The 25,227-nt window shown below is 37.7% G+C and overlaps 1 protein-coding gene across 1 annotated transcript in view; it reads left to right on the top strand.

Annotated features, from left to right (window-relative positions):
• Tars3 (threonyl-tRNA synthetase 3) overlaps positions 1-24,870 on the top strand; it is a 52,082-nt gene extending 27,212 nt beyond the window's left edge. Inside the window, exons 11-19 of the mRNA XM_047539079.1 lie at positions 4,122-4,288; positions 5,922-6,084; positions 8,615-8,752; positions 11,479-11,556; positions 11,641-11,741; positions 17,579-17,683; positions 21,248-21,320; positions 22,180-22,294; positions 23,538-24,870. Coding sequence (XP_047395035.1) covers positions 4,122-4,288; positions 5,922-6,084; positions 8,615-8,752; positions 11,479-11,556; positions 11,641-11,741; positions 17,579-17,683; positions 21,248-21,320; positions 22,180-22,294; positions 23,538-23,686 — 1,089 coding nt within the window. The 3' untranslated portion in view covers positions 23,687-24,870. The remainder of the gene's footprint in view (positions 1-4,121; positions 4,289-5,921; positions 6,085-8,614; positions 8,753-11,478; positions 11,557-11,640; positions 11,742-17,578; positions 17,684-21,247; positions 21,321-22,179; positions 22,295-23,537) is intronic.
• The last annotated feature ends 357 nt before the right edge of the window (positions 24,871-25,227 follow it).

Raw genomic sequence — 25,227 nt, 5'->3', positions numbered from 1 at the left:
TAAACTAAAAAGTTTTCATTTTACTTGGGTACTTAGGAGTGTGATTTCAGGGTCTTATGGCAAATTTATGTTAACGTTTATAAGAAACTGCCAAACTATTTTCCAAAGTGACTATTTTTTACATTCCTGCCAGCAGTGTTTGAGGTTCCTTTTGTGAAACTTTCCACAGTCACATCTTTTGAGTTTCCTGCAATCTGCTTAACTTGTCTAGGAGCCATGGAGTGGAGAGGGAAGTGGCTCCTCTTGGAGAATATTTGTTTTCTCTCCCCACAACCTTGGACTCAGTGGATTTCTTTGCAGACATGTGAAGTCTCAATGCATTTACCTGTGCAGAGGGTCCTGACACAGGCACTCAGAGGGTTTAACTGAAGAGAATGTAATGAAGGAAATAGTTACAGAGATATGTGCACAGTTAAGGTGACTAATAAGGGGTGGATGGTAGAGCACCCAAGAGTCACAACTAGCAGGAATCCCTCACCTTATACCACTAGTCCTGAAGAGGAAAGGGGAAGCAATAATGGTACCAGAAATCAGAAAGAGCTAGAATTCATGGCAGATAAGCCACCTAAAGGAAGCTGTAACTGTAGAACATAGCCAGGACCAAAATAAACCCAAGGCAAGAAAAGACTGGGGAAAGGAAGTAAGTACCCTGACCTCTCTCTTCTCCTACCTTCTGAATTCTTTCAGAGTTTCTCATTGGTCAAATCCAGCTAGAATTCAGAAGGTAAATGTTAGTCAGAATTATCCAGAAGCCAAATGTATTAGGGTTCTCTAGATAAATAGAACCAGTAGGACATAAAGCGAGGTAGAGACTTATTATGAAGAATTGGCTAACATGATCTTGGAAGCTGAGAAATCCCATAATCTGCTGTCTGCAAGCTGGAGGCCCAGGAGAGCTGGTGGTGTGATTCCAGTCTAAGTCTGAAGGCTCCTGAGTTAGGAGAGCTGATGATGTAAATCTGAGTCCAAGGGTAGGAGAAGACTGATATCCCAGTCCACAGGCAGGCAGGACGCAAAAACAGCAAAAGCCTCCTTCCTCCACAGTTTCGTTCTATTAAGGTGCTTAACAGATTGGATGATGCCCATCCACATTGAGGAGGGTGATCTTAATAAGTCCACCAATTCAGATGCTAGTATCATCTAGAAAAACCCTCAGAGACAAGCCCAGAAGCAGTGTTTAATCTGGGAGCACCACGGTTCAGTCAAGTTAACCCAGAATCAACCATCACAGCTGGTATGCCGAGTCAGCCGGGGTAGGGCAGACAGTGACAAACAGAGAATGACCAGCATGGGCATCCCTTGTGCCTCCCTGCACCCATTTTTGTGCCTTGTTGGAGTAAAGATATTTGTTTCTTTAGACAAATTGTATCGTCATCATCATCACGTTGGTTATGTCATTTCCATTTCACCCAAAATCTAAATTGCGAGTTTAGCCACCATCAGTACTCTTCATGTAAAAAAGCAGAGAAAAGAAATAATTAAATGTAACATTGCATCCTTAGCCTCTGTTGGTGGACATGGGCCTGAGCTGAGAAATCAGAGCTTCCTCCTTCTACCACACCATCCATGTTCTCCATATCCCACCAGCAATTCAGAGGGCAGTGTTTTAGTTGGTAGGTATGTTAGTTTCTAGAGTTTTAAATAAATAGTTATAAGTAATAGAAATTTGTAGTCTCATTGTTCAAGAGGCCAGAAGTGCAAAATCAAGGTGTCATCAGGGCTGTGTTTCCTCCAAAACCTCTAAAAACCTTGCCTCTTCTGAACTACGGGAGGTTTGCCAGTCATCTGTGATGTTTCTTGGCTTGTAGAAGCTGTCACTCCAGTCCTCCAATTTCTTGTGGCCTTCTCCTGTTCTGTTTTTACATGTCTTCCCTCTATACATGACTGTCTCTGTGTCCAAGTTTCCCCTTTTACTAGGGACACTAGACATATTGGATTAGGAGTCATGCTAGTGACCTCATCTTAACTTCATTACCTCTGTAAAGACACTCTTTCTAAATAAGATCACATTCTGAAGTACTGGGAGTAAGGACTTCATAATATCTTTTGGGGCAGGATGCAGTTCAACCCATAGTGGCATAGAGCCTAAATCTTCCCACATGATTCAAGTTCTTAGTAATTCTGTCTTTATGGGGTTTCCAGAGTTCTCCACTATTATTGTTGGACATGGGAATAGTTAAAGTTTTTGACTGAATCACAGACACAGTCCTCCTTACCCCACTGTATAACAGCAGCACAACCACCCCAATAGTCAGGATCAGTCATCTTAGCAGAGTAGCAAGGCATTCTCTGCCTGTTAGTTCCCTAAGAAAGGGAACCCAGAATGAGCAAGGGATAGCCTAAACCTCCAACAGAAGCATGTCAGGGTTTACTGGTGCAAACTTACTCTCCTTGGGCACCAAGACACACATTATTTGAGAGATACCAAAGCTTCAGAGATGAAGAAAAGATCATCATAAAAGTTTCCAGAGAGAAAAATCCAGGGACATAGGACTGAGTATCAGAATGTCATTGAAATTCTCAACAAAAAAACTAAAAAACAAAGACAGGCACAATTAGTCAGCTTTTTGTCACTGTGACCAAAATACCTGACAAGAACAATTTAGAGAGGAGGAAAGTTTGCTTTGGCTCAGTCTCAGAGGTCTTAGTTCATAGATGACTGACTCCATTGCTCTGGGCCTGAGGTGAGGCAGATCATCATGGTGGAGGAAAGCAGCTCAACTTATAGTGGCCAGGAAGCAGAGAGGGAGGGCAAGGATGAAGGGACCACAGGGAAGATGCACCTATCCAAGGCACAACCCTAGTAATCCATCCCCTCCAGCCATGCCCCACCTGCCTGTAGTTACCACCTGGTCAGTCCACTCAAACCAGGATGGACTGATTAGGTCACAGCTCTCTTAATCTAATCATTCCTGCATGAACACAGGAGCTTTTGGGGAACACCTCACATCCAAACCCCAACAGGCACAAAGCCTTAAAAATATGAAGCCAAGAAATCTGTATCCATCTGGACCAAGTTTGCTCCTGGGATTCTCCCACTGCCAGCCTAGTCGCAGCTTTCCCAGGTCTTCTGAGGCAATTGTTACTTGTTTCCTACTTTATAGTTTCTAAGGGATCATAGCACTCATCTTCAATTCTCTTTTTCTCTTTATATTTTTAATTAACACATAAAAACTTTCTTTATAATTATTTTAATGGGGTTTTGGGAAGAATCTGTTTATGTGGAATTGCTTTAGCTTTTGTAATGAGAACTTGCTTGAAAACATTTTTTTTAAATGACACTGATATAGGAGCTATTTAGGTGTTTTCAAGTGACCAGACCAACAGATGCAGCTTCAGTACCTTCAATAATCCAAAACTATCACTTTGTTATTTGTAATTTTAAAATGTCTTTTATATGTTTTAAATTCTGTTAACTTGCTTGAAGTATGGGGGTCTACATGTGTGCCAGATGTCCATTCAATTTACAAGTGTTGAGAATCTAATAATCAACAGAAATCATCATGTTTATATCTTGAAGAAGAGGGGGGGAAAAGAGGAGGTATAAATAAAATAAAAACTTTTACATGATCACTCTCTTCTCCTGTCCCTTGATTTAATAAAGGAAGCTGTTAATAGGGAAGGAGAGAATTCAGCTTATGACAGTGGATATTAGCTACATAACATGTCAAAATTGAGAAATTAAAATTCACAATTTCATTTCTGTCTAAAATAAATGGATCAAAACTGTGAAAATGCCTCTAGGCATTCAGACTTATTAAACTATAAAATTATTTTATGCCTAAATATTAGGGGGGAAAAGCCCTGCTGTTTATAATGCAGGACTTTGGAGTTTTTAGTTATAGCAAGTTTCTATGGATATTGAATTTTAATTAGTAATTTACAATGAGTTGAAACATCCTATATTATACACTATTATGTACACAAGGTAAGTATAGTAGTGAACATTTTTTACTGTGCATATGTAAATCTTCTTTTCATGATCTAGAAAACACTACATCTAAAACCAAGGACATGTGAATCATAATCCTGAGTTTAAAAATGTTTGCTCATAGTGTTGCCTTGCATGGAATTGTGATCTCACGTAGCAGATTTTAACATTAAGCACACTTCTCTTAAAGGAGGAGTATCACAAACGAATGTTCACAGAAGTGCTGTCTCCCAACATGTACAACAGTAAGCTCTGGGAAGCCTCGGGCCACTGGCAGCATTACAGTGAGAACATGTTTACCTTTGATGTTGAAAAGGACACCTTTGCTCTCAAACCCATGAATTGTCCAGGGCACTGGTGAGTATTAAAAGTGGAGAAGATATTGCATTAAGAGTGCACAGAACACATCATCACAACTAGCTGTTACTATTATTTTGTTTTATGGAGTTAAATGATTACTTTAATCTGAAGAATGATGGTTGCTAATCATCTTTATCTAGTTATTTCAATTTTATAAATTATATTTGACTTCCTAATAGTAATATATTTCAAATATACATATTTGCAAATAATTAGTTCTTATGTACTGTTTGGGTTATTATAACAAAAACATTGAGGTCATAATAAATGGTTTCCTGAATTTCACTGATTGCAAGGTACCTTTTCCCTCCACATTTCAACTTCTCTGAATTTGGAATACATCTTATAATTTGTGGCATCTAAATATTTTGTCGCAAAGTAAACCATAGGTCATTCTATTTCTTAATAGTACAGAAAATAAAGGTATATCTTATAACCAATGTTGTTTTAGAGCCTGTGAGAGTGTAATTATTAAAAAGTAGGTATGCAAATTCAACCTTGTAAGACAAGCATATAGGAAGTCAATAGACACAATTCTGCACACACGTGCGTGCGCACACACGCTCCAACTAATGGTTTTGTCTTACCAACATACATAGTTTCTAATAAATTAACCTTAGAAGCTAACTATTAAAACAAATATCTGAACATAAGCAAAAGATCTTTGCCTTTTGTAGTAAAGATTAAAAGAAGTTTAACCTGAAGATGACAGCATGTTAAAAATATATGTAATTTTAATGTTATGAAAACTGGTGTGTTAATAATCTTCAGTCTCTTTAAACAGAAGGTGAAAGCTAAGCTAGTGCCCCATACTTTTTAAAACATTTGTATTAACACCTTCTCAACTTTGCCATTAGGTACTGTTTAAAGCTGTAGCCTGTGATTTTAACTCTAATTATAAGTAAGGCTAAGCGACAATAGAGAATGTATTTTGCATCTTCATGCTTCAGAATAAGGAAGCATGTGGAAATAGAATAAGGGAGTGAGAAGTGCTTTTAGCAGAATAGAATTCAACAGAGAACAGTAGTCGGATGCTTCCTGTGCTTGGTGCTAGAAATGCAGAGGTGATTAAGACACAGTCCATTTCCTCATGGAACTCACGTGCAGATGGGGCAGGAACATATATGTAGGCAATCACTTATAAAAAAGATAGACTGGTGCCATAACAGTCGCATGTCTGAGGTGTTCTTGGAGCGTGAGGAGAGACTGACCAGCCCTGTTTGAAGAAGTGTCCAGTGGGCTTTATTTAAGAAGTAGCTTTGGAAATGAATTATAAACTGCAAGTGGAGATTTACTGGGTAGATGAAGTCAGAATCTCTATAAGAGATAATGAGATTCTTTCTCAGAATTCTGCAGTGATGTAAACTTAGGATTCAGAAATTCCTAGTGGAGGGCTGGAGGCATAGCTCAGTGGTAGAATGTGTGTTTAGCATGCAGGAGGCCCTAGGCTGGATCCCCAGCACCAAAATAAATAAATAAATAATTCATAGAAGAGCATTTTTAACATAGTGATCTAACAACCTGAATAGGAGTTTACCAATCTTGAGGCTTAATTGTAATTTCTTAATATTTAGATAATCACTCTTTTCGGTGCTATGTTAAAAACTGTGTATTCCTGTATCTTTTCTAGTCTAATGTTTGCCCATCGTCCACGATCTTGGAGGGAAATGCCAATTAGATTTGCTGATTTTGGAGTTCTTCATAGAAATGAACTGTCAGGAACTTTAAGTGGCTTAACCCGAGTCAGGCGCTTTCAGCAGGATGATGCTCACATCTTCTGTATGGTGGAGCAGGTAAACAGTGATACAAGGTGAAGCATGACTGTCCTGGATTCACATCTCCTATTTTAGATTTGTTGTGAAATTAGGTGTTTCATTTAGTCTCCAAGGACTCATTCAGTTCTAACATTCTGTGGTTCTCTAATTTGCACCAATAGGTCAATAATTTCCTGACATGAAATTTATGATTTTTGCTCTTTGGCATTGTTCACTGATTTTATTATCTCAAGTTCTATTAAGTACACTACTTTAAAGGATTTGCTGGTTTTCAGTATTGCCTAGAAATTCTTATAGAGTTTACACTTTTCATTCAAATTAAAATTGTTATACAGAGAGTCACTATCAAACACTTTCAGGTCTAATTATTTATGTAACCTGATTGGCATTTATGGAACAACAGCAGAATATACATTCTTTGAAAGTGTTCATGGAATATTTCCCAAGATATTCTGGGCCATAAAACAAGTCTCAATAAATTTAAAGGAATTTAATTAAAACAAAATGTTCCACTGAATACAATGTAATTACAATAGAAATCAATAACAGAAAACTATTTGGAAAACTTCCTAATATTTGGGAAGTAAATAACATACTTCAAAATAGCCCATAGATCAAGAAAAAACTCCAAAGAGAAATCAGAAAATATTATACACTGAATGAAAATGAAAACAACATATCACAAATTGTGGGATACCATTAAAATGGCACACACAGGGACATTTATAGCACTGAATATCTGCATTATAAAAGGTTTCAAAGCAGTTCTTAAGTAGAAGCAAGAAATTGTTATGTTTTGGTTCTTAAATGTCCTCCAGAAGCTCACAAGTTGAAGACTTAGTTCCTAAGCTGATGGTGCTATTGAAATTTAGTGAATCTTTAGGAGGCGGGGCCTCGCTGGAGGAGGTCAGGTCATTGGGGCATGCCCTTGAAGGGGATAGGTAAGAAGTAGGGATAGAATTACCAAGATGGATCATAGCCGAGGCAGTAAAACAAACCTCAACAAATGTGAAAGAATTGGAACCATAAAAGGTTTCCTCTAGCTACAATGAAATTAAAGTAGAAATAAATAGAATAATAACAGGAAAATCTATAAGACCTATTGATCACTATTCCTAAATATAGCATTACTTCCTGAATAGTTGCATTCATTCTTGAATTACCAGCATTCAGCATAATGCTTAGCACATGGGCAGTTACTGTTTGTATTAGGGTTCTGCAGAGAAACAGAACCAATAGAACATATGGAGATATACAGAAGGATATTTATTATGACAATCAACACGTGACTACAGAGGCCAGGAAGGCCCTATGATATACCATCTACAAGTTGGAGAACCAAGAAAATTATTGGTTCATTCCTAGTTAGCAATGTGAGGCCCTTACCCTGAGAACTGGGAGTAGAGGTGGGACTGGTATAAGTCACAAATTCCAAGGGCCAAATAACCAGAAGTTTTTACGTCTGAGGACAGTAGAAGATGAATGTCCCTGCTTAGGAAGGAAAAGGAAGGGAGGGAGGGAGGGAGAGAATTTAATTTGCCTTCCCTCTACCCTTTTGTTCTCTTTGTGCTCTCCACAGATTGTGTGGTACCTGCCTACACTGGTGAGGACAGATCTTTACCCAGTCTACTGATTTAAATACTAACCTCTTCCAGTGTACCACCCTTAAAAACATAAGAAATACTGTCTTTCCAGCTATCCCTTACCCCAGTCAAGTTGACACATAACATTAACTATCACACTGTTAATGAATGAAAGGATAAATACCTCTTAAACCAATCAGATTTCTTGCATTCTAGCTGTTCTCTCTGGGTTCAAGGCACCATCATGTCATTCATTCCTGAACAACTTTACCAGCTTCCTAACAGACTTCTCCTCTAACCTTGCCAGTCAGTTTCCATACTGCAAAAACAAAACAAAACAACAATAACAAAAACACCAATTTGGTTCAAATTAGTCCCCTAAACCTGTCATTGGCTCCCCATTGTTGTCAGGCAAGCACATCCAGACATGACCCTAGCTTTGTAGGTACTTTATTGTCTCTAGTCCCTGTGTACCTCTGGTCTGAGCACATGCCACCCATCCCTTTCTGCCCCTCTTTGTATTATCTGAGGCTCCCTGACTCAGTCTGCTCCTCTTGCCTTGACCTTCACCCTTAGTGTTTCTTCTGCTTGGACTGAGAACCCACTGGCTAGACCCTGCCTTTCCACAGAGAACTCTTGCCCAGCCCCTGGCCACAGCATGGCCCTCATTTCCTCTGGGCAGCCCTCTGTACCCCTGCCCCGGGCATATCACTGCCTTTTCACGATGTGGTGCCCTTCTCTGCTTCTTTCTCCATTCCCTGCACTGGCTGGGAGAGTCTGGCATCCTGCACATGCCTGACATACAAATGAAGATGCAAGTCAGGAGTGGATAGGCAACCGGAACAGTGTCGTATATATTCTATTACAATCAGGCTTTATCTGAAGAATTTTTTTTTATGTTTAAGATGCCCTAAATAAATTTAATTTGGTATTCTATTTGAATATTTCATTTGCTCTGATTTCAGATTGAAGAAGAAATAAAGGGGTGTCTGCAATTTTTACAATCAGTTTACTCAACATTTGGCTTCTCCTTTCAATTAAACCTGGCAACAAGGCCAGAAAACTACCTTGGAGAGATTGAGATGTGGGATGAAGCTGAAAAGGTAAGGAGGAACAAAGTGCTCCCCTTTCATTTTTGGAGGTATGAAAAGCACTCGAGAAACTGCACTTCTCTAGAAATTTTAAAATTAGAAGTCATGGGATAAATATGCAGGTTGTAGAGTGTGTTTGTCCAATTGCTTTTATAATTATGATCATAGCAAGACATTCGTTTAACACTTAAAGTTTGTCAGGTTTTCATTTGTGTGCTGGCATATGTTTTTAAAGAAATCCTCCTATTTGCAGTATGTCCTGGTTTGTGTAGTTGATTTTAAGGAATTACCTGTGGAGCCACATTAGTCTGACTCAGTCTGAGAGATGTGGGCTCTGTCTGAAGATGCATGCATGTGGCGCTTGAGTCCCCCTCACTGGCCCAGCCTGTAGAGCCCACCCTATGCCTGAACACACCAGGCTCAGACATCACATCTCAGCTTTGAGAAGCCAAGATTAAGGAGCTCGTTGTGGTTTTTTTTTTCTTATTAAACATGAAAAGGCAGGGTGTGTCTCATGTTTTTATTAAAATGAGGAAGGTGTTGTGGCCAGACACCCTGTCCTTCCTGTCAGTCCACCTCTTTCTGGAATCCTCAGGGGAACTGAACATATATACTGTGAGTAATAAGAATCAGAGAAACACTATTAATACTGTAACTGCATAACAGTTACTTTTAGGTTGTTATTAGGTACACAGGTACATAGAAGCTGTTTAGACTTATGGTCTAAATAGGATCTCTTCCCCACTGCCCCAGCCACTGTTAAATTTTAATTCCATGACCCCTACATGAAGAAAGAAAGTCAAATGAGATAGCCTACCCTAGGAAGGATGCTGTCTCAGTTTACCTGCCAGTCACATGGAAGCAGGAAGAAGGAAAGAGGCACAAAGCTGGGTCAGAACTGTTTTACCTCCTTCCAGACTTGAACTCTGTGGGTAAATTATAGATCTTTCAGCATTAGGACTGAGCATAAATGGTGGTGGTATAGTGGTGGTGGTCATAGTGATACTGCTGCTTCATAAGGTCATAGTGAACTTAAAGAGAAGGGAATAATTTACATGAGACATTGAACTTAATGCCAGGCTTGTGGAAGTGTACAGTGGATGCTAGTGTGTTGTCTTCACTATCATCATCCTTATTGTCATCTCCATTCATTTGGAATTAGGTGGGATAAGAGATGGACCAGGTTATGAACCTGGCATGGAGAGAATGGGCTGGAAGTCCCATCATTCTTACTTTTTTTTTTTTTTAACTGATGTGGCTAAATAGTCCAGCAACTGAGCCCTCAATCATTCAAGGAAGGGGTTGTACCATTAAGGAATGGACTTGCTTCTACTCCTGGGGGTTTCTCTCATAATAACTAACCCTCGTCTGGGAATCATTGAGGTGAATATTTGGGTTATTTTGTCTTCAGTGGTATCTGAAATGGTTTGAAAGAGACATATCTTATGTAAATCTAAAGCTTTCTTAGCCTTGGCTTCTTAGCCTTTGAGTCACCTTATCCTTATGTCCCCAGAGGTCCAGTGAGAAGCATCGATCTCTACTTTATGCTCTTCTCCAAAAGTTGGCCTTTCTTTGGCTTTGTAAATGCCCTGGGAGCCCCTAGCCTTCTTTCCATCACTTACTGCTGTAGCAGAGCCTCGTTTTCTCTGAGAATGTGCATCAGTCTCTTCTCCCTCAGAAACAGTAGAATTGGGGAAGGGACCTCCTAAACCTGTGAAGTGCCTCTAGGTAGATGGCCTTCCCTGATTCTAAGGAGAACAGAAGCTGCTTTCGTAGGGTCAGCCCATGAGGGACACTCCCAGACCTCAGGAATGACATCTCTGTCTCTCAAGACCAGTTTCTGAACGGAGTCCTGGGAGCATGCCATGACCCCAGTAGTCAGGTCCTTGATAGCCCCAGCCACAGGCCCAGCATACCACCTCGGCCTTGATCTCCTCCAAAGCACCTCACTCCAAAATGTCAGGCCCCATCCCTAGGCACCAGTACTTTGGGTGATGACAGGAGTTTGGCTGCTGTTTTGACAGTGTTTGGCCAAGATCTTAGGAATGCCCAGTTTCTTCCTAAGAAAGCTACACTCACAGGAGTGCCAGGAGACTCACAGGCCCCCTTTACTGTGGACACCCTCTCACCTTTAGTATGGAACATCTTCACCACAAACTGTACAGATTGTGTGTAGAGGTAGTGGCTTAGGCTGAAGACCAAAGTGGAGCCTATGCCCACACTGCTGTAAATCATGAGGGATGTCCCCATCCCCAGCCACAGGTACTGAAGTGGAGGAAAAGCTAAAGAGAAGTAGCAAGGCCTTAGCTGTCTCACCCACCCACACAGCATGGAAGAGGGAGCAAGGGCAAGACTCATGTCTTTTTACATGTGGAGGAGGATCCATCTACAAGGTGAAACAGATCCTGGACTCTCCCTAGGAGGCAGAAGCTGCCAGAAGGAACCTGCATTAGAAGGAGGACCCAAGCATCCCTTCTCTAAACTCTGGATTTCACTGAAACAATATAGTACATTATCTCTTTTTTCATAAATAAAATGTACCTATGTACATTTTATGTCATCTTAATCAACTTTCTATAGTCCCTACTGAATATAAAAGATGCTCAACAAATACATGTTGAGCTAATATAGAATATAAGATTGATAGTAATTCACTTTTGTGAGCTGTATGACAAAAAAAGATAAAGTATGCGATAAAGTAGAAGCTTAAAATGTTCTCTTCCTTAAAAATAAAATAGCAACTGCAGAATAGCTTGATGGAATTTGGAAAACCATGGAAAATGAACCCAGGAGATGGAGCATTTTATGGCCCTAAAGTAAGTGGATAATATGCATTTAAAAAAGTAAAATTTAAAAGAAAAATTTGAACTGACTCTAAGCAAACATCATTTAATTTATAGATTGATATAAAAATCAAGGATGCTATTGGCAGATACCACCAATGTGCTACAATTCAGCTGGACTTCCAACTGCCTATTAGATTTAATCTCACATATGTTAGGTAAGTGATTGAATATGATAAAGTAGTACTAATATCCTAATTATTTGTTATTTGAGCATGGAATATATGAATATATAACATTAGTATATATCTAGTATAAATGCCAAATATTCAATATATATTTGTTTACCTATTTGTAACCTAGTTGGGGATTTTCTTAGTTCATTTTGTGTTGCTATGACAAAATACCTGAAGCTGGGTACTTTATTAAAAAAAAAGAGGTTTACTCAACTCATGATTCTGGTCACTGGAAAGCCCAAACAGCACGGCACCAGCACCTAGCAAAGGCCACAATCTGGTAGAGAAGCAGAAAGGGAAATGGTAGCATATATAAAGGGGAAAGTACATGGAGTGGCCTTATAATAATCTGCCTATTAGATTTAATCTCACATATGTTAGGTAAGTGATTGAATATGATAAAGTAGCACTTGCCTCAGAGAACTAACTAGTCCTCTGAGAACTACATTAATCCTTTCTGAGGCTAATGCCCCTATAACCTAATCTCTTCCCACTATGCCTGACATGTTAAAAGATCTACCACATCAGTGGTAGAGTGCTTACTTAGCATGCACAAAGCCCTGAGTGCCATCCCTGGACCAAGCTTCCAGCACATGAAACTTTGGGGAATACACATACATCCAAACCGTAAGAGGGGTGAACTTGAATTCCCCGAAGAAATGTTCTGGCAGAGGAAGAAAGATAAGTAATTATAGGATTAGAAATGTGAACAAAGTACATGAAAACATGGTACAAGTTGCTAGCTGTCCCTGAGGCACAGGAGGAAGATTTTACAAAGGGCTGGTGTAGGACCTGTGACTTGGGGATGAGAAGTTGCCAGAGATAGCAGGGGAAAAGGCAAGTTTTCCAAACCAATAACTTTTTGTTGTAAAAACATTTCTTGATGTACAATAAAGCTCTGTGTGTGTGTGTACATGCATGTGTGCAGTTTGTCAAGTCTTAATGCACGTATAGAGTGGTATCACTCCACAGTTATGACTACATCATTCCAGTAAACTTCTTTGTACTGACTGTTTGCAGTCACATTTCCTTCTGCCCCTCATCCCTGGTAACCATTGATATGTTCTCTATCACTTTAATTTTGCTTTTTCCAGGATGTCATATAACTGGAATCATGCTATATGTGACCTTAAGAGACCATCTTCTTTCACATAGCATAATGTATAGATTCATGGATGTTTTTGCATGTTCGATAGTTTGTTCCTATTTGTTGCCGACCAGCATGCCATCGTATGGATGCAGCATAATTTGCTTGTCAGTCATTCACTTAAGGACATTGGTTTGTTTGCAGTTTGGGGGGATTATGAATAGGGCTGCTTCAGACGTTATTGGATAGGTTATGGTGTAAATGTAAGTTTTATTTCTTTAGGGTAAATATGATAAGTGTATGTTAAATTAATAAACAGTTAATTGCTAAACTGTTTTCTGTAGTAGCTTTACCATTTTGTATTCTTACCAGCAATGCATGTGAGTTCCATATGTTCCACATGCTTGGGAACACTTGGCATTGTCAGCGTTTGTTTGTTTGCTGTTAGGTGCTAGGGACAGAGGACCTTACATGCTAGGCAAGCACTCTACCTCTCACTTATATTCCTAACCCTGTTTATTTTTAAGACACTTGTAAATAAATGCATAATAGTATTTCATTATGTTTTGATTTTGTATTTCTTCAGTCCTAATAAAGGTAACATCTTTTCATACACCTGTTTCCCATTTATATATGCTTTTTGGCTAAGGACCTGTTCATGTCTTATCCTCATTTTTAAACTGGGGTGTTTATTTTATTACCCTTGAATTTTGAAAATTTATATCTTTAAACATTTTAGATATAAATCTTTGGATGGATATATGATTTGCAAATACTTTCTCTCCCAATTTATAACTTGCCTTTTTTATCTTTACAGTATCTTCCCATTCATATTGAATTTTTAATTTGAATGTTTAATTTATAATTTTTTTCTTTTATGGATTGTGTTTTTGGCATCATGTCTATGAACTCTTTGCCTAAGCACACAGGTCATGAAGATTTTCTCCTATGATTTATCTTAAAATTTTCTAGTTTTAAGTTTCACATTTAGGTCTAAGATCTCTTGGATGTGAGTGTGTAAGATGTAAAGTTTAGGTTAGAGTTCATTGCATCTAGATTGTTTAACATCATTCATTGAAAAGACTATTCTTTTGTCATTGAGACTTTACAAAAATCAGTTGGACACACTATACTGTCATGTATATCTAAAAAGAACAAATTTTTTAAATAAAAAAAAATCAGTTGGACAGCTGGGCACACACCTGAAATCCCAGCAATTTGGGAGGCTGAAGCTGGAGGATTACAAGTTCAAGGCCAGCTTTGGCAACTTAGTGAGACCTTGTCTCAAACTAAAATAGAAAGGACTGGGGATATAGCTCAGTGGTAGAGTGACCCAGGGTTCAAACCCCAGCACCCCCCCACACACACATATTTATGAGGGTCTGTTTCTAGGTCTTCAATTCTGTTCTGCTGATGCATTGATTTTACCTTCAATAACACCATACTATCTTCATTACTGTAGCTTTATAGTAAAAGTTACAATTAATAATGTGAATCCTTTATTTTTCAATAAATGCTTTTAATAAATCTATTTGAAATCCTGGTAGGTGTTTTGATTGGAATTGCATTTAGTTTGGGTAGGTTGGACATCTTAACTCTGTTGTGATCCATGACCTTCTTATTTCTTTTCTCAGTTTTTTTAGATTTCAGCATAGAAGTCCTCTGCAAATCTTCTCAGATGTAGAAATAGATGTAGATGTCAAATATCCAAGTGTTTCACTTCTTGGGGGTAATTCTAGGTAGTATTGTAGTTTTAATTTTTAATATGTGTGTTCATTGCTCATATGGGGAAAATGCAGATTTTTGTAGATTAATCATGTATCCTGAGACTTTGCTGAACTCACTAATTCTAGGATGTTTTTGTTTTTTCATAGAATTCTCAGGATTCTACATGATTGTATACAATCATGCCATCTGCAAACAGGGATGGTTTAACTCTTTATTTCTGATTTGTATTCCTTTTGTTGCCTTCTCTTGTCTTATTGCACTGGATAGAACTAGTATTGTTTTGAGTAAGAGGGATGAGAGTGAAGACCCTTGCCTTGTTTCTAGTCTTAGGAGGAAAGCATACAGTGTTTTATCCTTAAGTATACTGTTAACTTGTAGGTTTTTGTAGATACTTTATCAAGTTAAATAAAGTTTCTTTTTATCATGAATGTGTGTTGAATTATTAGATTTGTTAAATTGTTTTTCTGTATCAATTCATATAGTCATGTGATTTTCCTTCTTTAGTCTATTAATATGGTAGATTCCATTTATTTAGTGTATTGAACTAGTACTGCATTGCTAGGATAAAACCCACTTGGTCATATTGTGTCATTGTTTATATATGTTACTGGATTTGATCTCCTGTGGCTTGCTGAGAATTTTTGAATGTATGTTCATATAAGATATTGTCTGCAGTTTTCTTTCTTGTACTGTCTTTGTACAAGTATCTGTGAATGCTGGCCTCATAAAACAAGTTGGGAAGTATTCCATTCTGTTCTATTTTCTGGAAAAGATTATATAGAATTGGTGTTATATCTTTTTTGGGTATTTGGTTAAGTTTGCCATTGAAACTATCTATTGCTAGAGTTTCCTTTTGGAAAAAGGGAAAAATTATTGGCATGTTTAAAATTTAATAATTTTTGATAGAATATTTTCCTATTAAAATATTTAGAATAAATGAACAACCACTCCTCATTCAAGGAGATGTGGAGGAGAAACAGATAAGCCAGCCAGCCTTCTGAGGTGTACGTGGACAGTGGATAGAGGGAGAGCAGAAGTAGAGGCAGCAGCAGTCTATGAACAGGTCAGGGATGGATAGAACCAGGTGATGGAGGTGAACAAAGAGGTGGTGTTTGGGGTGTGCTCTAGAGGAAGAACCAATGTGATTTTATTCAGGCTTAGGGAGGAAAGAAAAGCATCAAGGTCATCACCATGATGGAGTAGGGATTTATCCTAAATTAGCAAGGGAGGTCTTAATGCGGAGTCTCAACCTTGTAGGAAGGCATCAGGTAAAGCTTAGCATTCATTCCTGTGTCGTGGGCAGAAAGAAATTTCCTTCTTATGATAAGGAACATTTATCAGAAAAGAGTAGCAACACCTCAGTATAGTTGAGAAGAAGGTGATTATGCCTACCATTTGTACTAGTACTCAAAATTATTTTGGAAGTACAAATATTCAAAAGAAAGAGATTAAGTTATTATTATTTGTAGATGTTAAAATGTCTAGAAATTGGCCAGGGATGCAGCTCAGTGGTAGAGCACTTGCCTTCCATGGGTGAGGCCCTGTGTTCAACCCCTAAAACTACCAAAAACAAACAAAAATTCTAGAAATCTGACAGAATCAAATGGAGAAAAATTTGACCTGATAATACAGTGAGTTATTATTATTAAGCAATAAGCACAAAGTACAAATTTCAATTTGCTTCCAAATCCATTAGCAATAACTTGCCTCAAAATGTAATGCAAAAAACATTTCAGAAACAAGAAAAAAATGTAAAATATCTAGGAATAAACAACATAAATAGAAATGCATAATATTTACATGAAGTATACACCATAAAATTTTATCAAAAGTTAGTAAAGAATTGTTCAAATGAGAACTCACATGACATTCTTAGAATCAACACTGTAAAGATATTAATTATCTTCAAGTTTATCTATGAATCTAATTCTGTGAAAATCCATTGAGCTTATTTTGGGGGAACTTGATATTCATTCTGATGTTTATTTGATACCATAGGTGTATAAGCAGAGTTGGTGTCACTTAATTGCCCTTAAGTCTATACTTGATGAATCGTGGACAGAAATTTCTGGTTGCCAGGGTCCTATGAAGGGGTTATCCTACTTTTCTTTCATTTCCTATAGAAAATAACATAATATTCAGGAATATCCCATGCTGGTTTAAGTTTGTGAGATAAATGATTTCTACCATATATGTCTGCATAGGGCTGGACTCAAACCACCCCCCTCACCAAGCTTTCTGTGAGATATAGACAGAGTTTTGCTTGAAGTTGGTCTGTAATAAACTCTTAGCAGAAATTATTGACAGAGATGTTATCCAATTTTACTTCATTTGAAGTAAGTTTAATTTAATTAGTCTCTGTTTTTGGTTGTTTTGTGATTGTTTTAGTAGTACCTAGCTGGTGCAATTTATAGATAAAATTTTCACAAAAGAACCTATTATATTTGTTACAAATAAGTGAAATTTATCTTTCTGAGAAATGTGTACATAAATCTCAGGGTGGTTTATTTCATTTCAATTAACAGTCATAACTTTCTATTTTTTTCCAAAGGGGAGTAGATCATTAAATGTAAGACACATGTCACGAAGGTTTCAGGTCTATAAAGGGAATTTGACCAGTGGACTTATAGAATAAGTACTAAAAACAATTTGAAAAGTTAGGTTTACTATGGGGGCAGGACAGTGGCAGGAATGGGGTGCACAGGATCAAACAAAATTGCCTGTGAAGTTAAGAAAGGGATTGTGGGAATTGATTGCATTATTCTCTCTACCTTTGTATGTTTTCAGTGTTCTCTAATACAATTTTTAAAAAAATAAATAAAAGAAAAAAGGACAAGCAATCTTTTGTTTTGAGGAAACAAAAAAGCCACCAAAGAAAACAGTGTCAGTGGAAAGACATTCAGAAACATTAATCTAAATCTATAATCAAAATTAAATATAAGAATATAACAAAGTTGTTACCTAATCTTAGGAAAATACTTAAATGTATAATTTCATTTTTTAGTAAGGATGGGGATGATAAGAAGAGACCTGTGATCATTCACCGAGCAGTGTTGGGATCAGTGGAAAGAATGATAGCCATTCTCGCAGAAAACTATGGGGGGAAATGGTAAGTGACATGAAAGAGAAAAGTTAGATATCTCTTATTTGTAGAAATCATGTCTAATAAGATTCAATTGGTAGGGAAAAATGGCAGCTCCTGCTTTTATAATTAGCAAGTATCTAAAGAATAAATAAGAATTATCGTTCCTTTTGCCAGATCAGAAAACAAAGAAAGCAAAGGCAGAGTGACATAAAACTGCACTATTTTTCTTTTTGGGAACTCAGTCGTATTCAAGAGTTACCTTTTCACCTGTTTTAAGCCCATCAAAGATCCAGTTACTGTCTGGAAAACATTTATCCAGTTTCCCAGGGTACTGTCTCTTGTCACACTGCTGTCCCTTGTTCAACTTGTATTGCTTACCTTTGGGGGTTCCCTGTGACCACTGACTGGGAGGAAAACATGTAAACCAGATCCTTGAATGACTGAATAATACACTGGTATAAACCCAGAGAGGATGGATACAGCATCACAGTCCCATCTAGGGATGACTGTGGAGAAGGGAAATGCTCTCCAAGGCAGAATGTTGAACAGTACATCTTATGGTCCTCTCCGCCTGGAAGGAAAACTGGCCAGAGGTATGAAGTTACACTGATGTAGGGCTCTGGCTAATGCTTTGGCCACAAGATCAGAGATATGGAAATAATTAAATTGGAAAAATAGGTGCCAGACAGATTTGGGGAAGAGGAATATGGATGATTCCTCAGAATAGGCCATGAAGGTGGTATTGCCCACTGTAAGGTGCTCACTGTTGAGGGAGGAGCATTTCAGCATTCAATACAAGAGGGCCCATTCAGTTATCATCAACTTCTTTTTTGTCCCTCATAATTACTTAAGTGGCCATTAGGTGATGTGCATGAACTTAATAACATGGACATTCCCTCACCAAGTTCTCTCTTACTACATGTCTTCTGGGGACACAATTTGCCCTTGGTAATGATATATTCTGATCCTGCAGTATGGCAGGGGAAGCAGCCAGCTGTCTTGTGGCAGTTTGATTACATTGGATTCCTTTCATCAAACAAGTGCCAGTGCTAGAAAAGAGCAATGTTCACTTTCTTCTCATAGAAAAGAGTTACTCTGAATTTTGCTTTACTCTTCTTTGCTGCCATGCTTTCTGTCAGCAACACTGTGGAGTAATTTTATAGAAAAGAAGTAAGGCCTGAGCTGGTATTGTTGAATTCACTACTATCACTGCTCCCAGAAGTAGCCAGCCTCACTGGCAGTTATAGCACACATCCTGTGAACAAGCATCCTACAACCTGTGAAGATGCGGCAAACCAGCCATTTTTGCCTCCATCCCATGCTTAAGAAACTGACTATTTGCTCATGTAGTTTGGTTCTGCCTTCAGGATCTACTGCCTCCACCACTATTATTGCTAGGCATAATACCTGCAGCTCCCATTGTGGACACTGGGCACTGGATGCCAATGCTATATATAGTCACTGCCATAGATTCCTCAGAAGACCCATGACTTTGCATCATCCTTGCCAGATGAAGTCCACCTGGAATCTGTGTGCCTCCCTACCCAAGTCAGTGTGGTGTGCTTGTATATCTGACACAATCTAGATCCCATGTGTGCATTCCAGTATTTGTGTCAAGAGAGGCCAGGGAAGCAAATTTCTGAGCAGGAATCATTAGGGGGGAAATTTCCCTGAGTGTCTTCCAAAGGTACTGGGCAGCTAGGGAGTCTCTGTATATCTGAGATATTTAATTCATGACCTTGGAGAAATATATTGTGGTGTCATGGAGTTTCTAAGCTATTAAAATTGCACAAAAGCCAAAAATGTAGGCAAGAATATATAAACTACGTAAGTATGAGTTAACATGTATTTCTTTCATTTTATACCCAGTATTTCTGTATTTTATCATATTTGTTTAACATATTTGTTATTTTTGTTTCTGCAATTTAAGAGAAATACATAAATATATACATTCATAAAGTATGATCTGGGAATTCCCTAAGAATTACAATACCCATTGTATTCCCTTCTACCTTCAAACTAATTATGATGGTACCGTACTGTAGGATCAGTATTTATCACTACTGAAGGCAAATTGTGTCCCCAGAAACCATGTAGTGAGACACAACTTGGTGAAGGAATGTCCATGTTGTTGATTTAAAATCCAGTTGATTTGAAGAGTTTAACATAGGTGAGAAATGGTGGTATCTTACATTAGAATGATAGTGGTGAAAGTGTCAAAAAAAACTGAAGCAAACTAGTGGAACCAGGAGATGAAGTGGGAGACAGGAGGTGGTGCCAGTGTGTGGAGTGGGCTGTCCTCCTCACAGGGACCAACACCTGCTGACTCGAGGGGGAAATGTTTCCAAAAATTAAAAGTAAAAATGGTTACAATGTGGTTCCCTGGGGAAAGTAAGACTGGGGGCAGGATTAGGCCAGAGCACATGTTATACACTGTATTTCTGTGTTTTACATATGTTTAATTATGTTTATCATATGTTGTTTCTACAGCTTAAGAAAAAGATGTATAAATATGCACATTTGTAAAGAATCATCTAGGAATAGACCCATTGCATACCCTTCCACCTTCAAACTAATTATGATGAAGAAAAGGGCCAAGTCCACATCAAACATTGCTGTTACCTACCCCTCCATGTTTTTAAAAAACATTTTGACATAATCATAGGTTCACATGCAGTTTTAAGAACTAATACAGAGAGGTGCAGCCTACCCTTTCCCTAGTTCCCCCCCATGGTAATACATGCAGAATTATATAAAGTATCACAAGCAGGAAATAAGCATTGATATGAACTACCAACCTTAGTTGGATTTCACCACTTTCACTTGCACTCATTTAAGAGTGCGTGTATGGGTGCAAGCACACACATGCTTAGTTCTGTAAGGTTTTATCACGTGTGTAGATTGGGTAACTGCTACCAATCAAGACTCACTTTTATAAAGCCTCCTCATGGTGTCTTTTTATTCCCACTAATGCTCTATCTCACTCCTGTCCTCTAATCTGGAAGTCATGAATCTGTTCTGCATTTCCATAATGCTGTTTAAGACTGTTATGGAAGTGGATTCATATAGTATACAACCTTTTCAGATAAACTTTTTAAACTCAGTGGAATTCCTTTGAGATTCATTTTTGTGCTGACAAGTACCAACAGTTGGTTCACTTTTATTTGTTAATGATGTTCCATCGTATGGAAGTACCACAGTTTGACCATTCTCCTGCTGAAGGATATTTGGGGTGTTTCCAGCTCTTGGCTATCATAAATAAAACTGCCATGAATGTTAGTGTGCGGGATTTATGTGAACATAAGTCTTCATCTCTCTGGGATAAATGCCCAGAAGCACAAGTATGTGATTAGCCTTCCATCTGTGTTCCAACCCATTCTTCCCTCCCTTTTCCTATCAAAATTCCACATTTCTCCTTTTGTCTACTCTTTTAACTCTTAATGTAGTTTGGTTTGCTTCTACAACATTCCACTGAAACTGCTTTCTTGCAAAGTCATACTTTAAAAAAAATCTTTGGTTATTTTTTAACTACATAATAAGTGGTCATTTTGAAATGATTTGAAAATACATATTTAATATATTTTTCAGGCCTTTCTGGCTATCTCCTCGTCAGGTGATGGTCATCCCTGTGGGGCCAACTTGTGAAAAATATGCAGTTCAGGTAAAATTAGAGACATTTAAAGGACCTAATACTTTGTCATGTATTCTGTGTAGGTCATTGACCTGGAATGTCATTTCTGCTTTAAAATACTGTTGTTTTTTTTTTTTTTTTTTTTTTTTTTTTTTTTTTTTTGGGTGCTGGGGAATTGAACCCAGGGCCTTGTGCTTACAAGGCAAGCACTCTACCGACTGAGCTATCTCCCCAGCCCCCTAAAATACTGTTTAATACATTAATTTAACAAGAAAAGCTTTCAGTTATTGAGAGTAACACAAGTCATGTCCATGTAGCTGAATCAGAATGTTTTTGCGAAATTAGTATTTCAAAACGTAACGTTTCCATATTCTTTTCCATATGGCTCTATTAGGAAAGAATACCTTATTATCTGTTACTGCATAACAATTACCCTAAAACTAAGCAGCTTAAAACAATAAGTATTTACTATCTCAATTTCCTTGAGTTAGGAATCTGGGAGCAGTGTAGCCAGTCCAATCCCGTGCGGTGTCTGATGAGGCTGCAGTTAGGCTATGACAGGGCTGCAGTCCTCCACGCTCACTCACATGGACCTCAGCTCCTTACCATGTTGACTTCTTCGTAGACTTCCTGAATGTCTTTACAACATGGCAGCTTGCTTCCCCCTGAACTGGCGATCTGGGGAATTGAGAACTGCAGTCTTCTATAACCCAGTCTCAGAAGTGTATTGCCATCACTTCTGCCCTCCTCTGTGGGTAACAAACTAACTCTCGTACAGGGTGGAGTGAGCTACACAGGAGTATGAATACCAGATAGGAATAATGAGGGTTATCCTAGAGACTGTCTACCAAAAATAATGTAATAATGAAAGTATTTCCTGTTTTTCTAGGTATCCAGTGAATTTTTTGAAGAAGGATTCATGGCCGATGTTGATTTAGATGACAGTTGTACACTGAATAAGAAAATAAGAAATGCACAGTTGGCTCAATATAATTTTATTTTGGGTAACTTAAATTTGTTTTTATTTTTTTTTTTTGGTTTGTTTATATTTTTTGGCTTTAATTCCAAAAAAGCAAAACAAGGAATATGGCATAACTACTTGATTATGACAGTTTGTTTAATATCTATATGCAAAGAAGAGTCCTGGGTTAGTTGTTCCTAGGTACTCTGTTATGTGCTGGAAGAAAAGTTATGAAGTTCCACATGAATCCTGTTGTATAGTATGATTAACGATAGTTAAAATCTCAAATGAAAAGGAAAGAAATTTGAAAATAACCTCTTTGGTAGAATTATTCTCCTAATGTTTCAGTTTTGTGACTGGTCTGAAATATTTTCCCTTGAATGAATGAGAAAGATTCCAAATTTGGAAGAGTCAAAAGAAGAGAATTTAGGTGAAAAAATAAAATACCTTGAGGCACATGAGTAATTGGATACAGAATCTAAAATTTTGGTTGTAAAATTGTACAATCAAGGGAAACTGATTTTGACATACCTGCAGGCATGATATTGATATTTCTTGTAAGCTGAAAGAATATGTAGAAAGCCCAATAAATATGCATAGAGTTGTCCTGTCAATAATTGTTCATTGATAATGTATGACTCTGTGGCAGATATTGTGATGTTTAATCAGGTTCACTGTGGTGACAGAATTCTTAAATTAGGTTAGATAAAGAATTTATCAGAAGGGTACCCATGTCATGAAAGGTAGAATTAAATCACTAAACCATTAGAAAAGTAACCGGGAGCCTCAGCCCTTAAAAAGGATTATTTCTCCCCATTTCTGGTTCCTGTTTCTGCTCTAGTCATTTATGCTTCCCTTGAGTATCTAATTTGTTGGAATTATAGTGGATCAGTTTATTCCTTTCATGTGGCAAGAAACATGGCTGCAGATTCCTGTTATTTCACAATATGGGCACTAGTGAGAACAAGTTTTTTGTTCACATCCCAGAAAATTGTGATTGGCCAGCATGGGGTCTGGTATCCACTCATCGAGTACTGCCAGGTGGAATCAGGGGATCTGCAAGATTTCCTGCTCTAATTCACACTGCATGGCCACAATACTGTTTTCTCAAGTGGGCAATAAAAAGGTATGATTAGAAGTCTTACCTCAAGACACTAAGCTATCAAAGAATGAACTCAAATGATCATTAGATAGATGATTAGTGATTAACATTGAAGAAAAATTCAGTTAGACTCATGAAACCACTGTTGATTTAATGGTTGATTTATTTCCCTTCTTTTCTACAGTGGTTGGAGAAAAAGAAAAAACAAATAATGCTGTAAATGTTCGAACAAGAGACAACAGAATTCATGGAGAGATTTCAGTAACTTCTGCCATTAATAAATTGAAGAATCTCAAGAAATCACGTACACTAAATGCTGAGGAAGACTTTTGAAGTCTGTTCTTTGTATTTGCTTCTGTGTAACCTAATTTTGACTCTTGAAAATGTATTTTTCTTAACTAATTAACATGTTAGAACTTATAAGAACTTTGATGGATCCACTCATGGGATCAGTTAAAAAGGGTTAGTGAATGATTAGTTGATATGTATAAAGTTTAATTCATTAATGTGTTCTGAAGATGATAAGAAGAGAAGCTTGGGAAATTTTCAAGCAATCAATGCCTTCAGGGACCTCAGTGGTGAAATCTTATTCATTGAAAGATGGAAACACTAGAAAATGAGGAATACGAAAAGTTATTGCTAAGATTTGTGATTTTCAGCAGGTGGGCTGCAGGGCTGGGGATATGACTCAGTTGCAGAGTGCTTGCCTCGAATGTGCTTGCCTAGAATGTGCAAGGCCCTGGGTTCCATCGCCAGCACTAAGAAAAAAGGGAAAAAAAGATGGCTTTCAAGTAAAAGTTCACAAAGCCTTTTTGACTGAGGGAAAATTTTATTTTCTTATGTCTTGGATATTTTTATGGTTGTTTTAAAGTTCACAGTGAAACTTAATCTCATTTAAATGGAGTCATTACTTAATTTAACTAACCAGCAACCATAAGCAAAGCAGGTATTACTAAATATTGAATTACTGACAAAAATCTCAGAAAAATCAAAAGAAATTCAGTGTTGTGGAATCTGTTATTTGCACTGTAGTTTAAGAGTTGCAGTTTTAATGCTTCAAATGAATAATTGAGCTTTGTTCATCTTTAGAAAACAGTAAGTTCCCAAATAAAATGCATTGCACAGTGTTTCCTGTGTTTTAGCTATACCAGTAAGATGCTCAACTAGAGTTAAACTACTTTTTTTTGTTGGAAATCACATTTCATTGATTTATAAACTCAAAATGATGTCTGATTTTTATTGAAAGGAATAATTGCTCAGAATTGAATTAAAATGGCTTTATGCAAGGGTAGAGGATTTAGTTACAAATCAAGAAATATTTATTGAATATTTATTTGGTTAGGTGCTGCAGAATTAAAAATAAATGCAAAGAAGTATATCTTTTCAACATATTAATCATTTAGTTAGCTTCCTGAGGAATGTGAACTGTGAAACAGTTGGTAAACAGAAGTGTCATATACATCAGACCTGTGTAGTTCTAATAGATGAAGTTAGTGATAAAAATTTTAACGCATGTGCCAGGTACTCTTCCGTGTGTTTTTTTTGTTTGTTTGTTTTCTTTCATTCATCAAAAGTGCAAGTGAAAGAGTGGATGTTACAGGGTGGCAGTAATACAGCTCTGGGAAAGAGGCTAGGCTCCATTGCTATTTGCTCGAGAAATATTCAAATTGGTAGGAGAGCAGGGTTTTTTATTTAAAGTCAGCTTTGAAGAAAGATAGAAAAACTTTTTGTTTCAAACTTCCATCTTGGGAGGCTCTGAGGGCAAAGACAGCTTTTAAAAGAGAAGAGGCAGGCAAAGTGAGACAAAAATTAGGAAATACATATATGCAGCTTTAGTTAGTCTGTGCTAGAGGGCAAGTTAGGGGGCAATCTCC

This window comes from Sciurus carolinensis, chromosome 2 (genome assembly GCF_902686445.1).
Source record: "Sciurus carolinensis chromosome 2, mSciCar1.2, whole genome shotgun sequence".
NCBI lineage: Eukaryota > Metazoa > Chordata > Mammalia > Rodentia > Sciuridae > Sciurus > Sciurus carolinensis.
The sequence above is the reverse complement of the archived record's forward strand: the minus strand, read 5'-3'. Positions and strand labels throughout refer to the sequence as shown.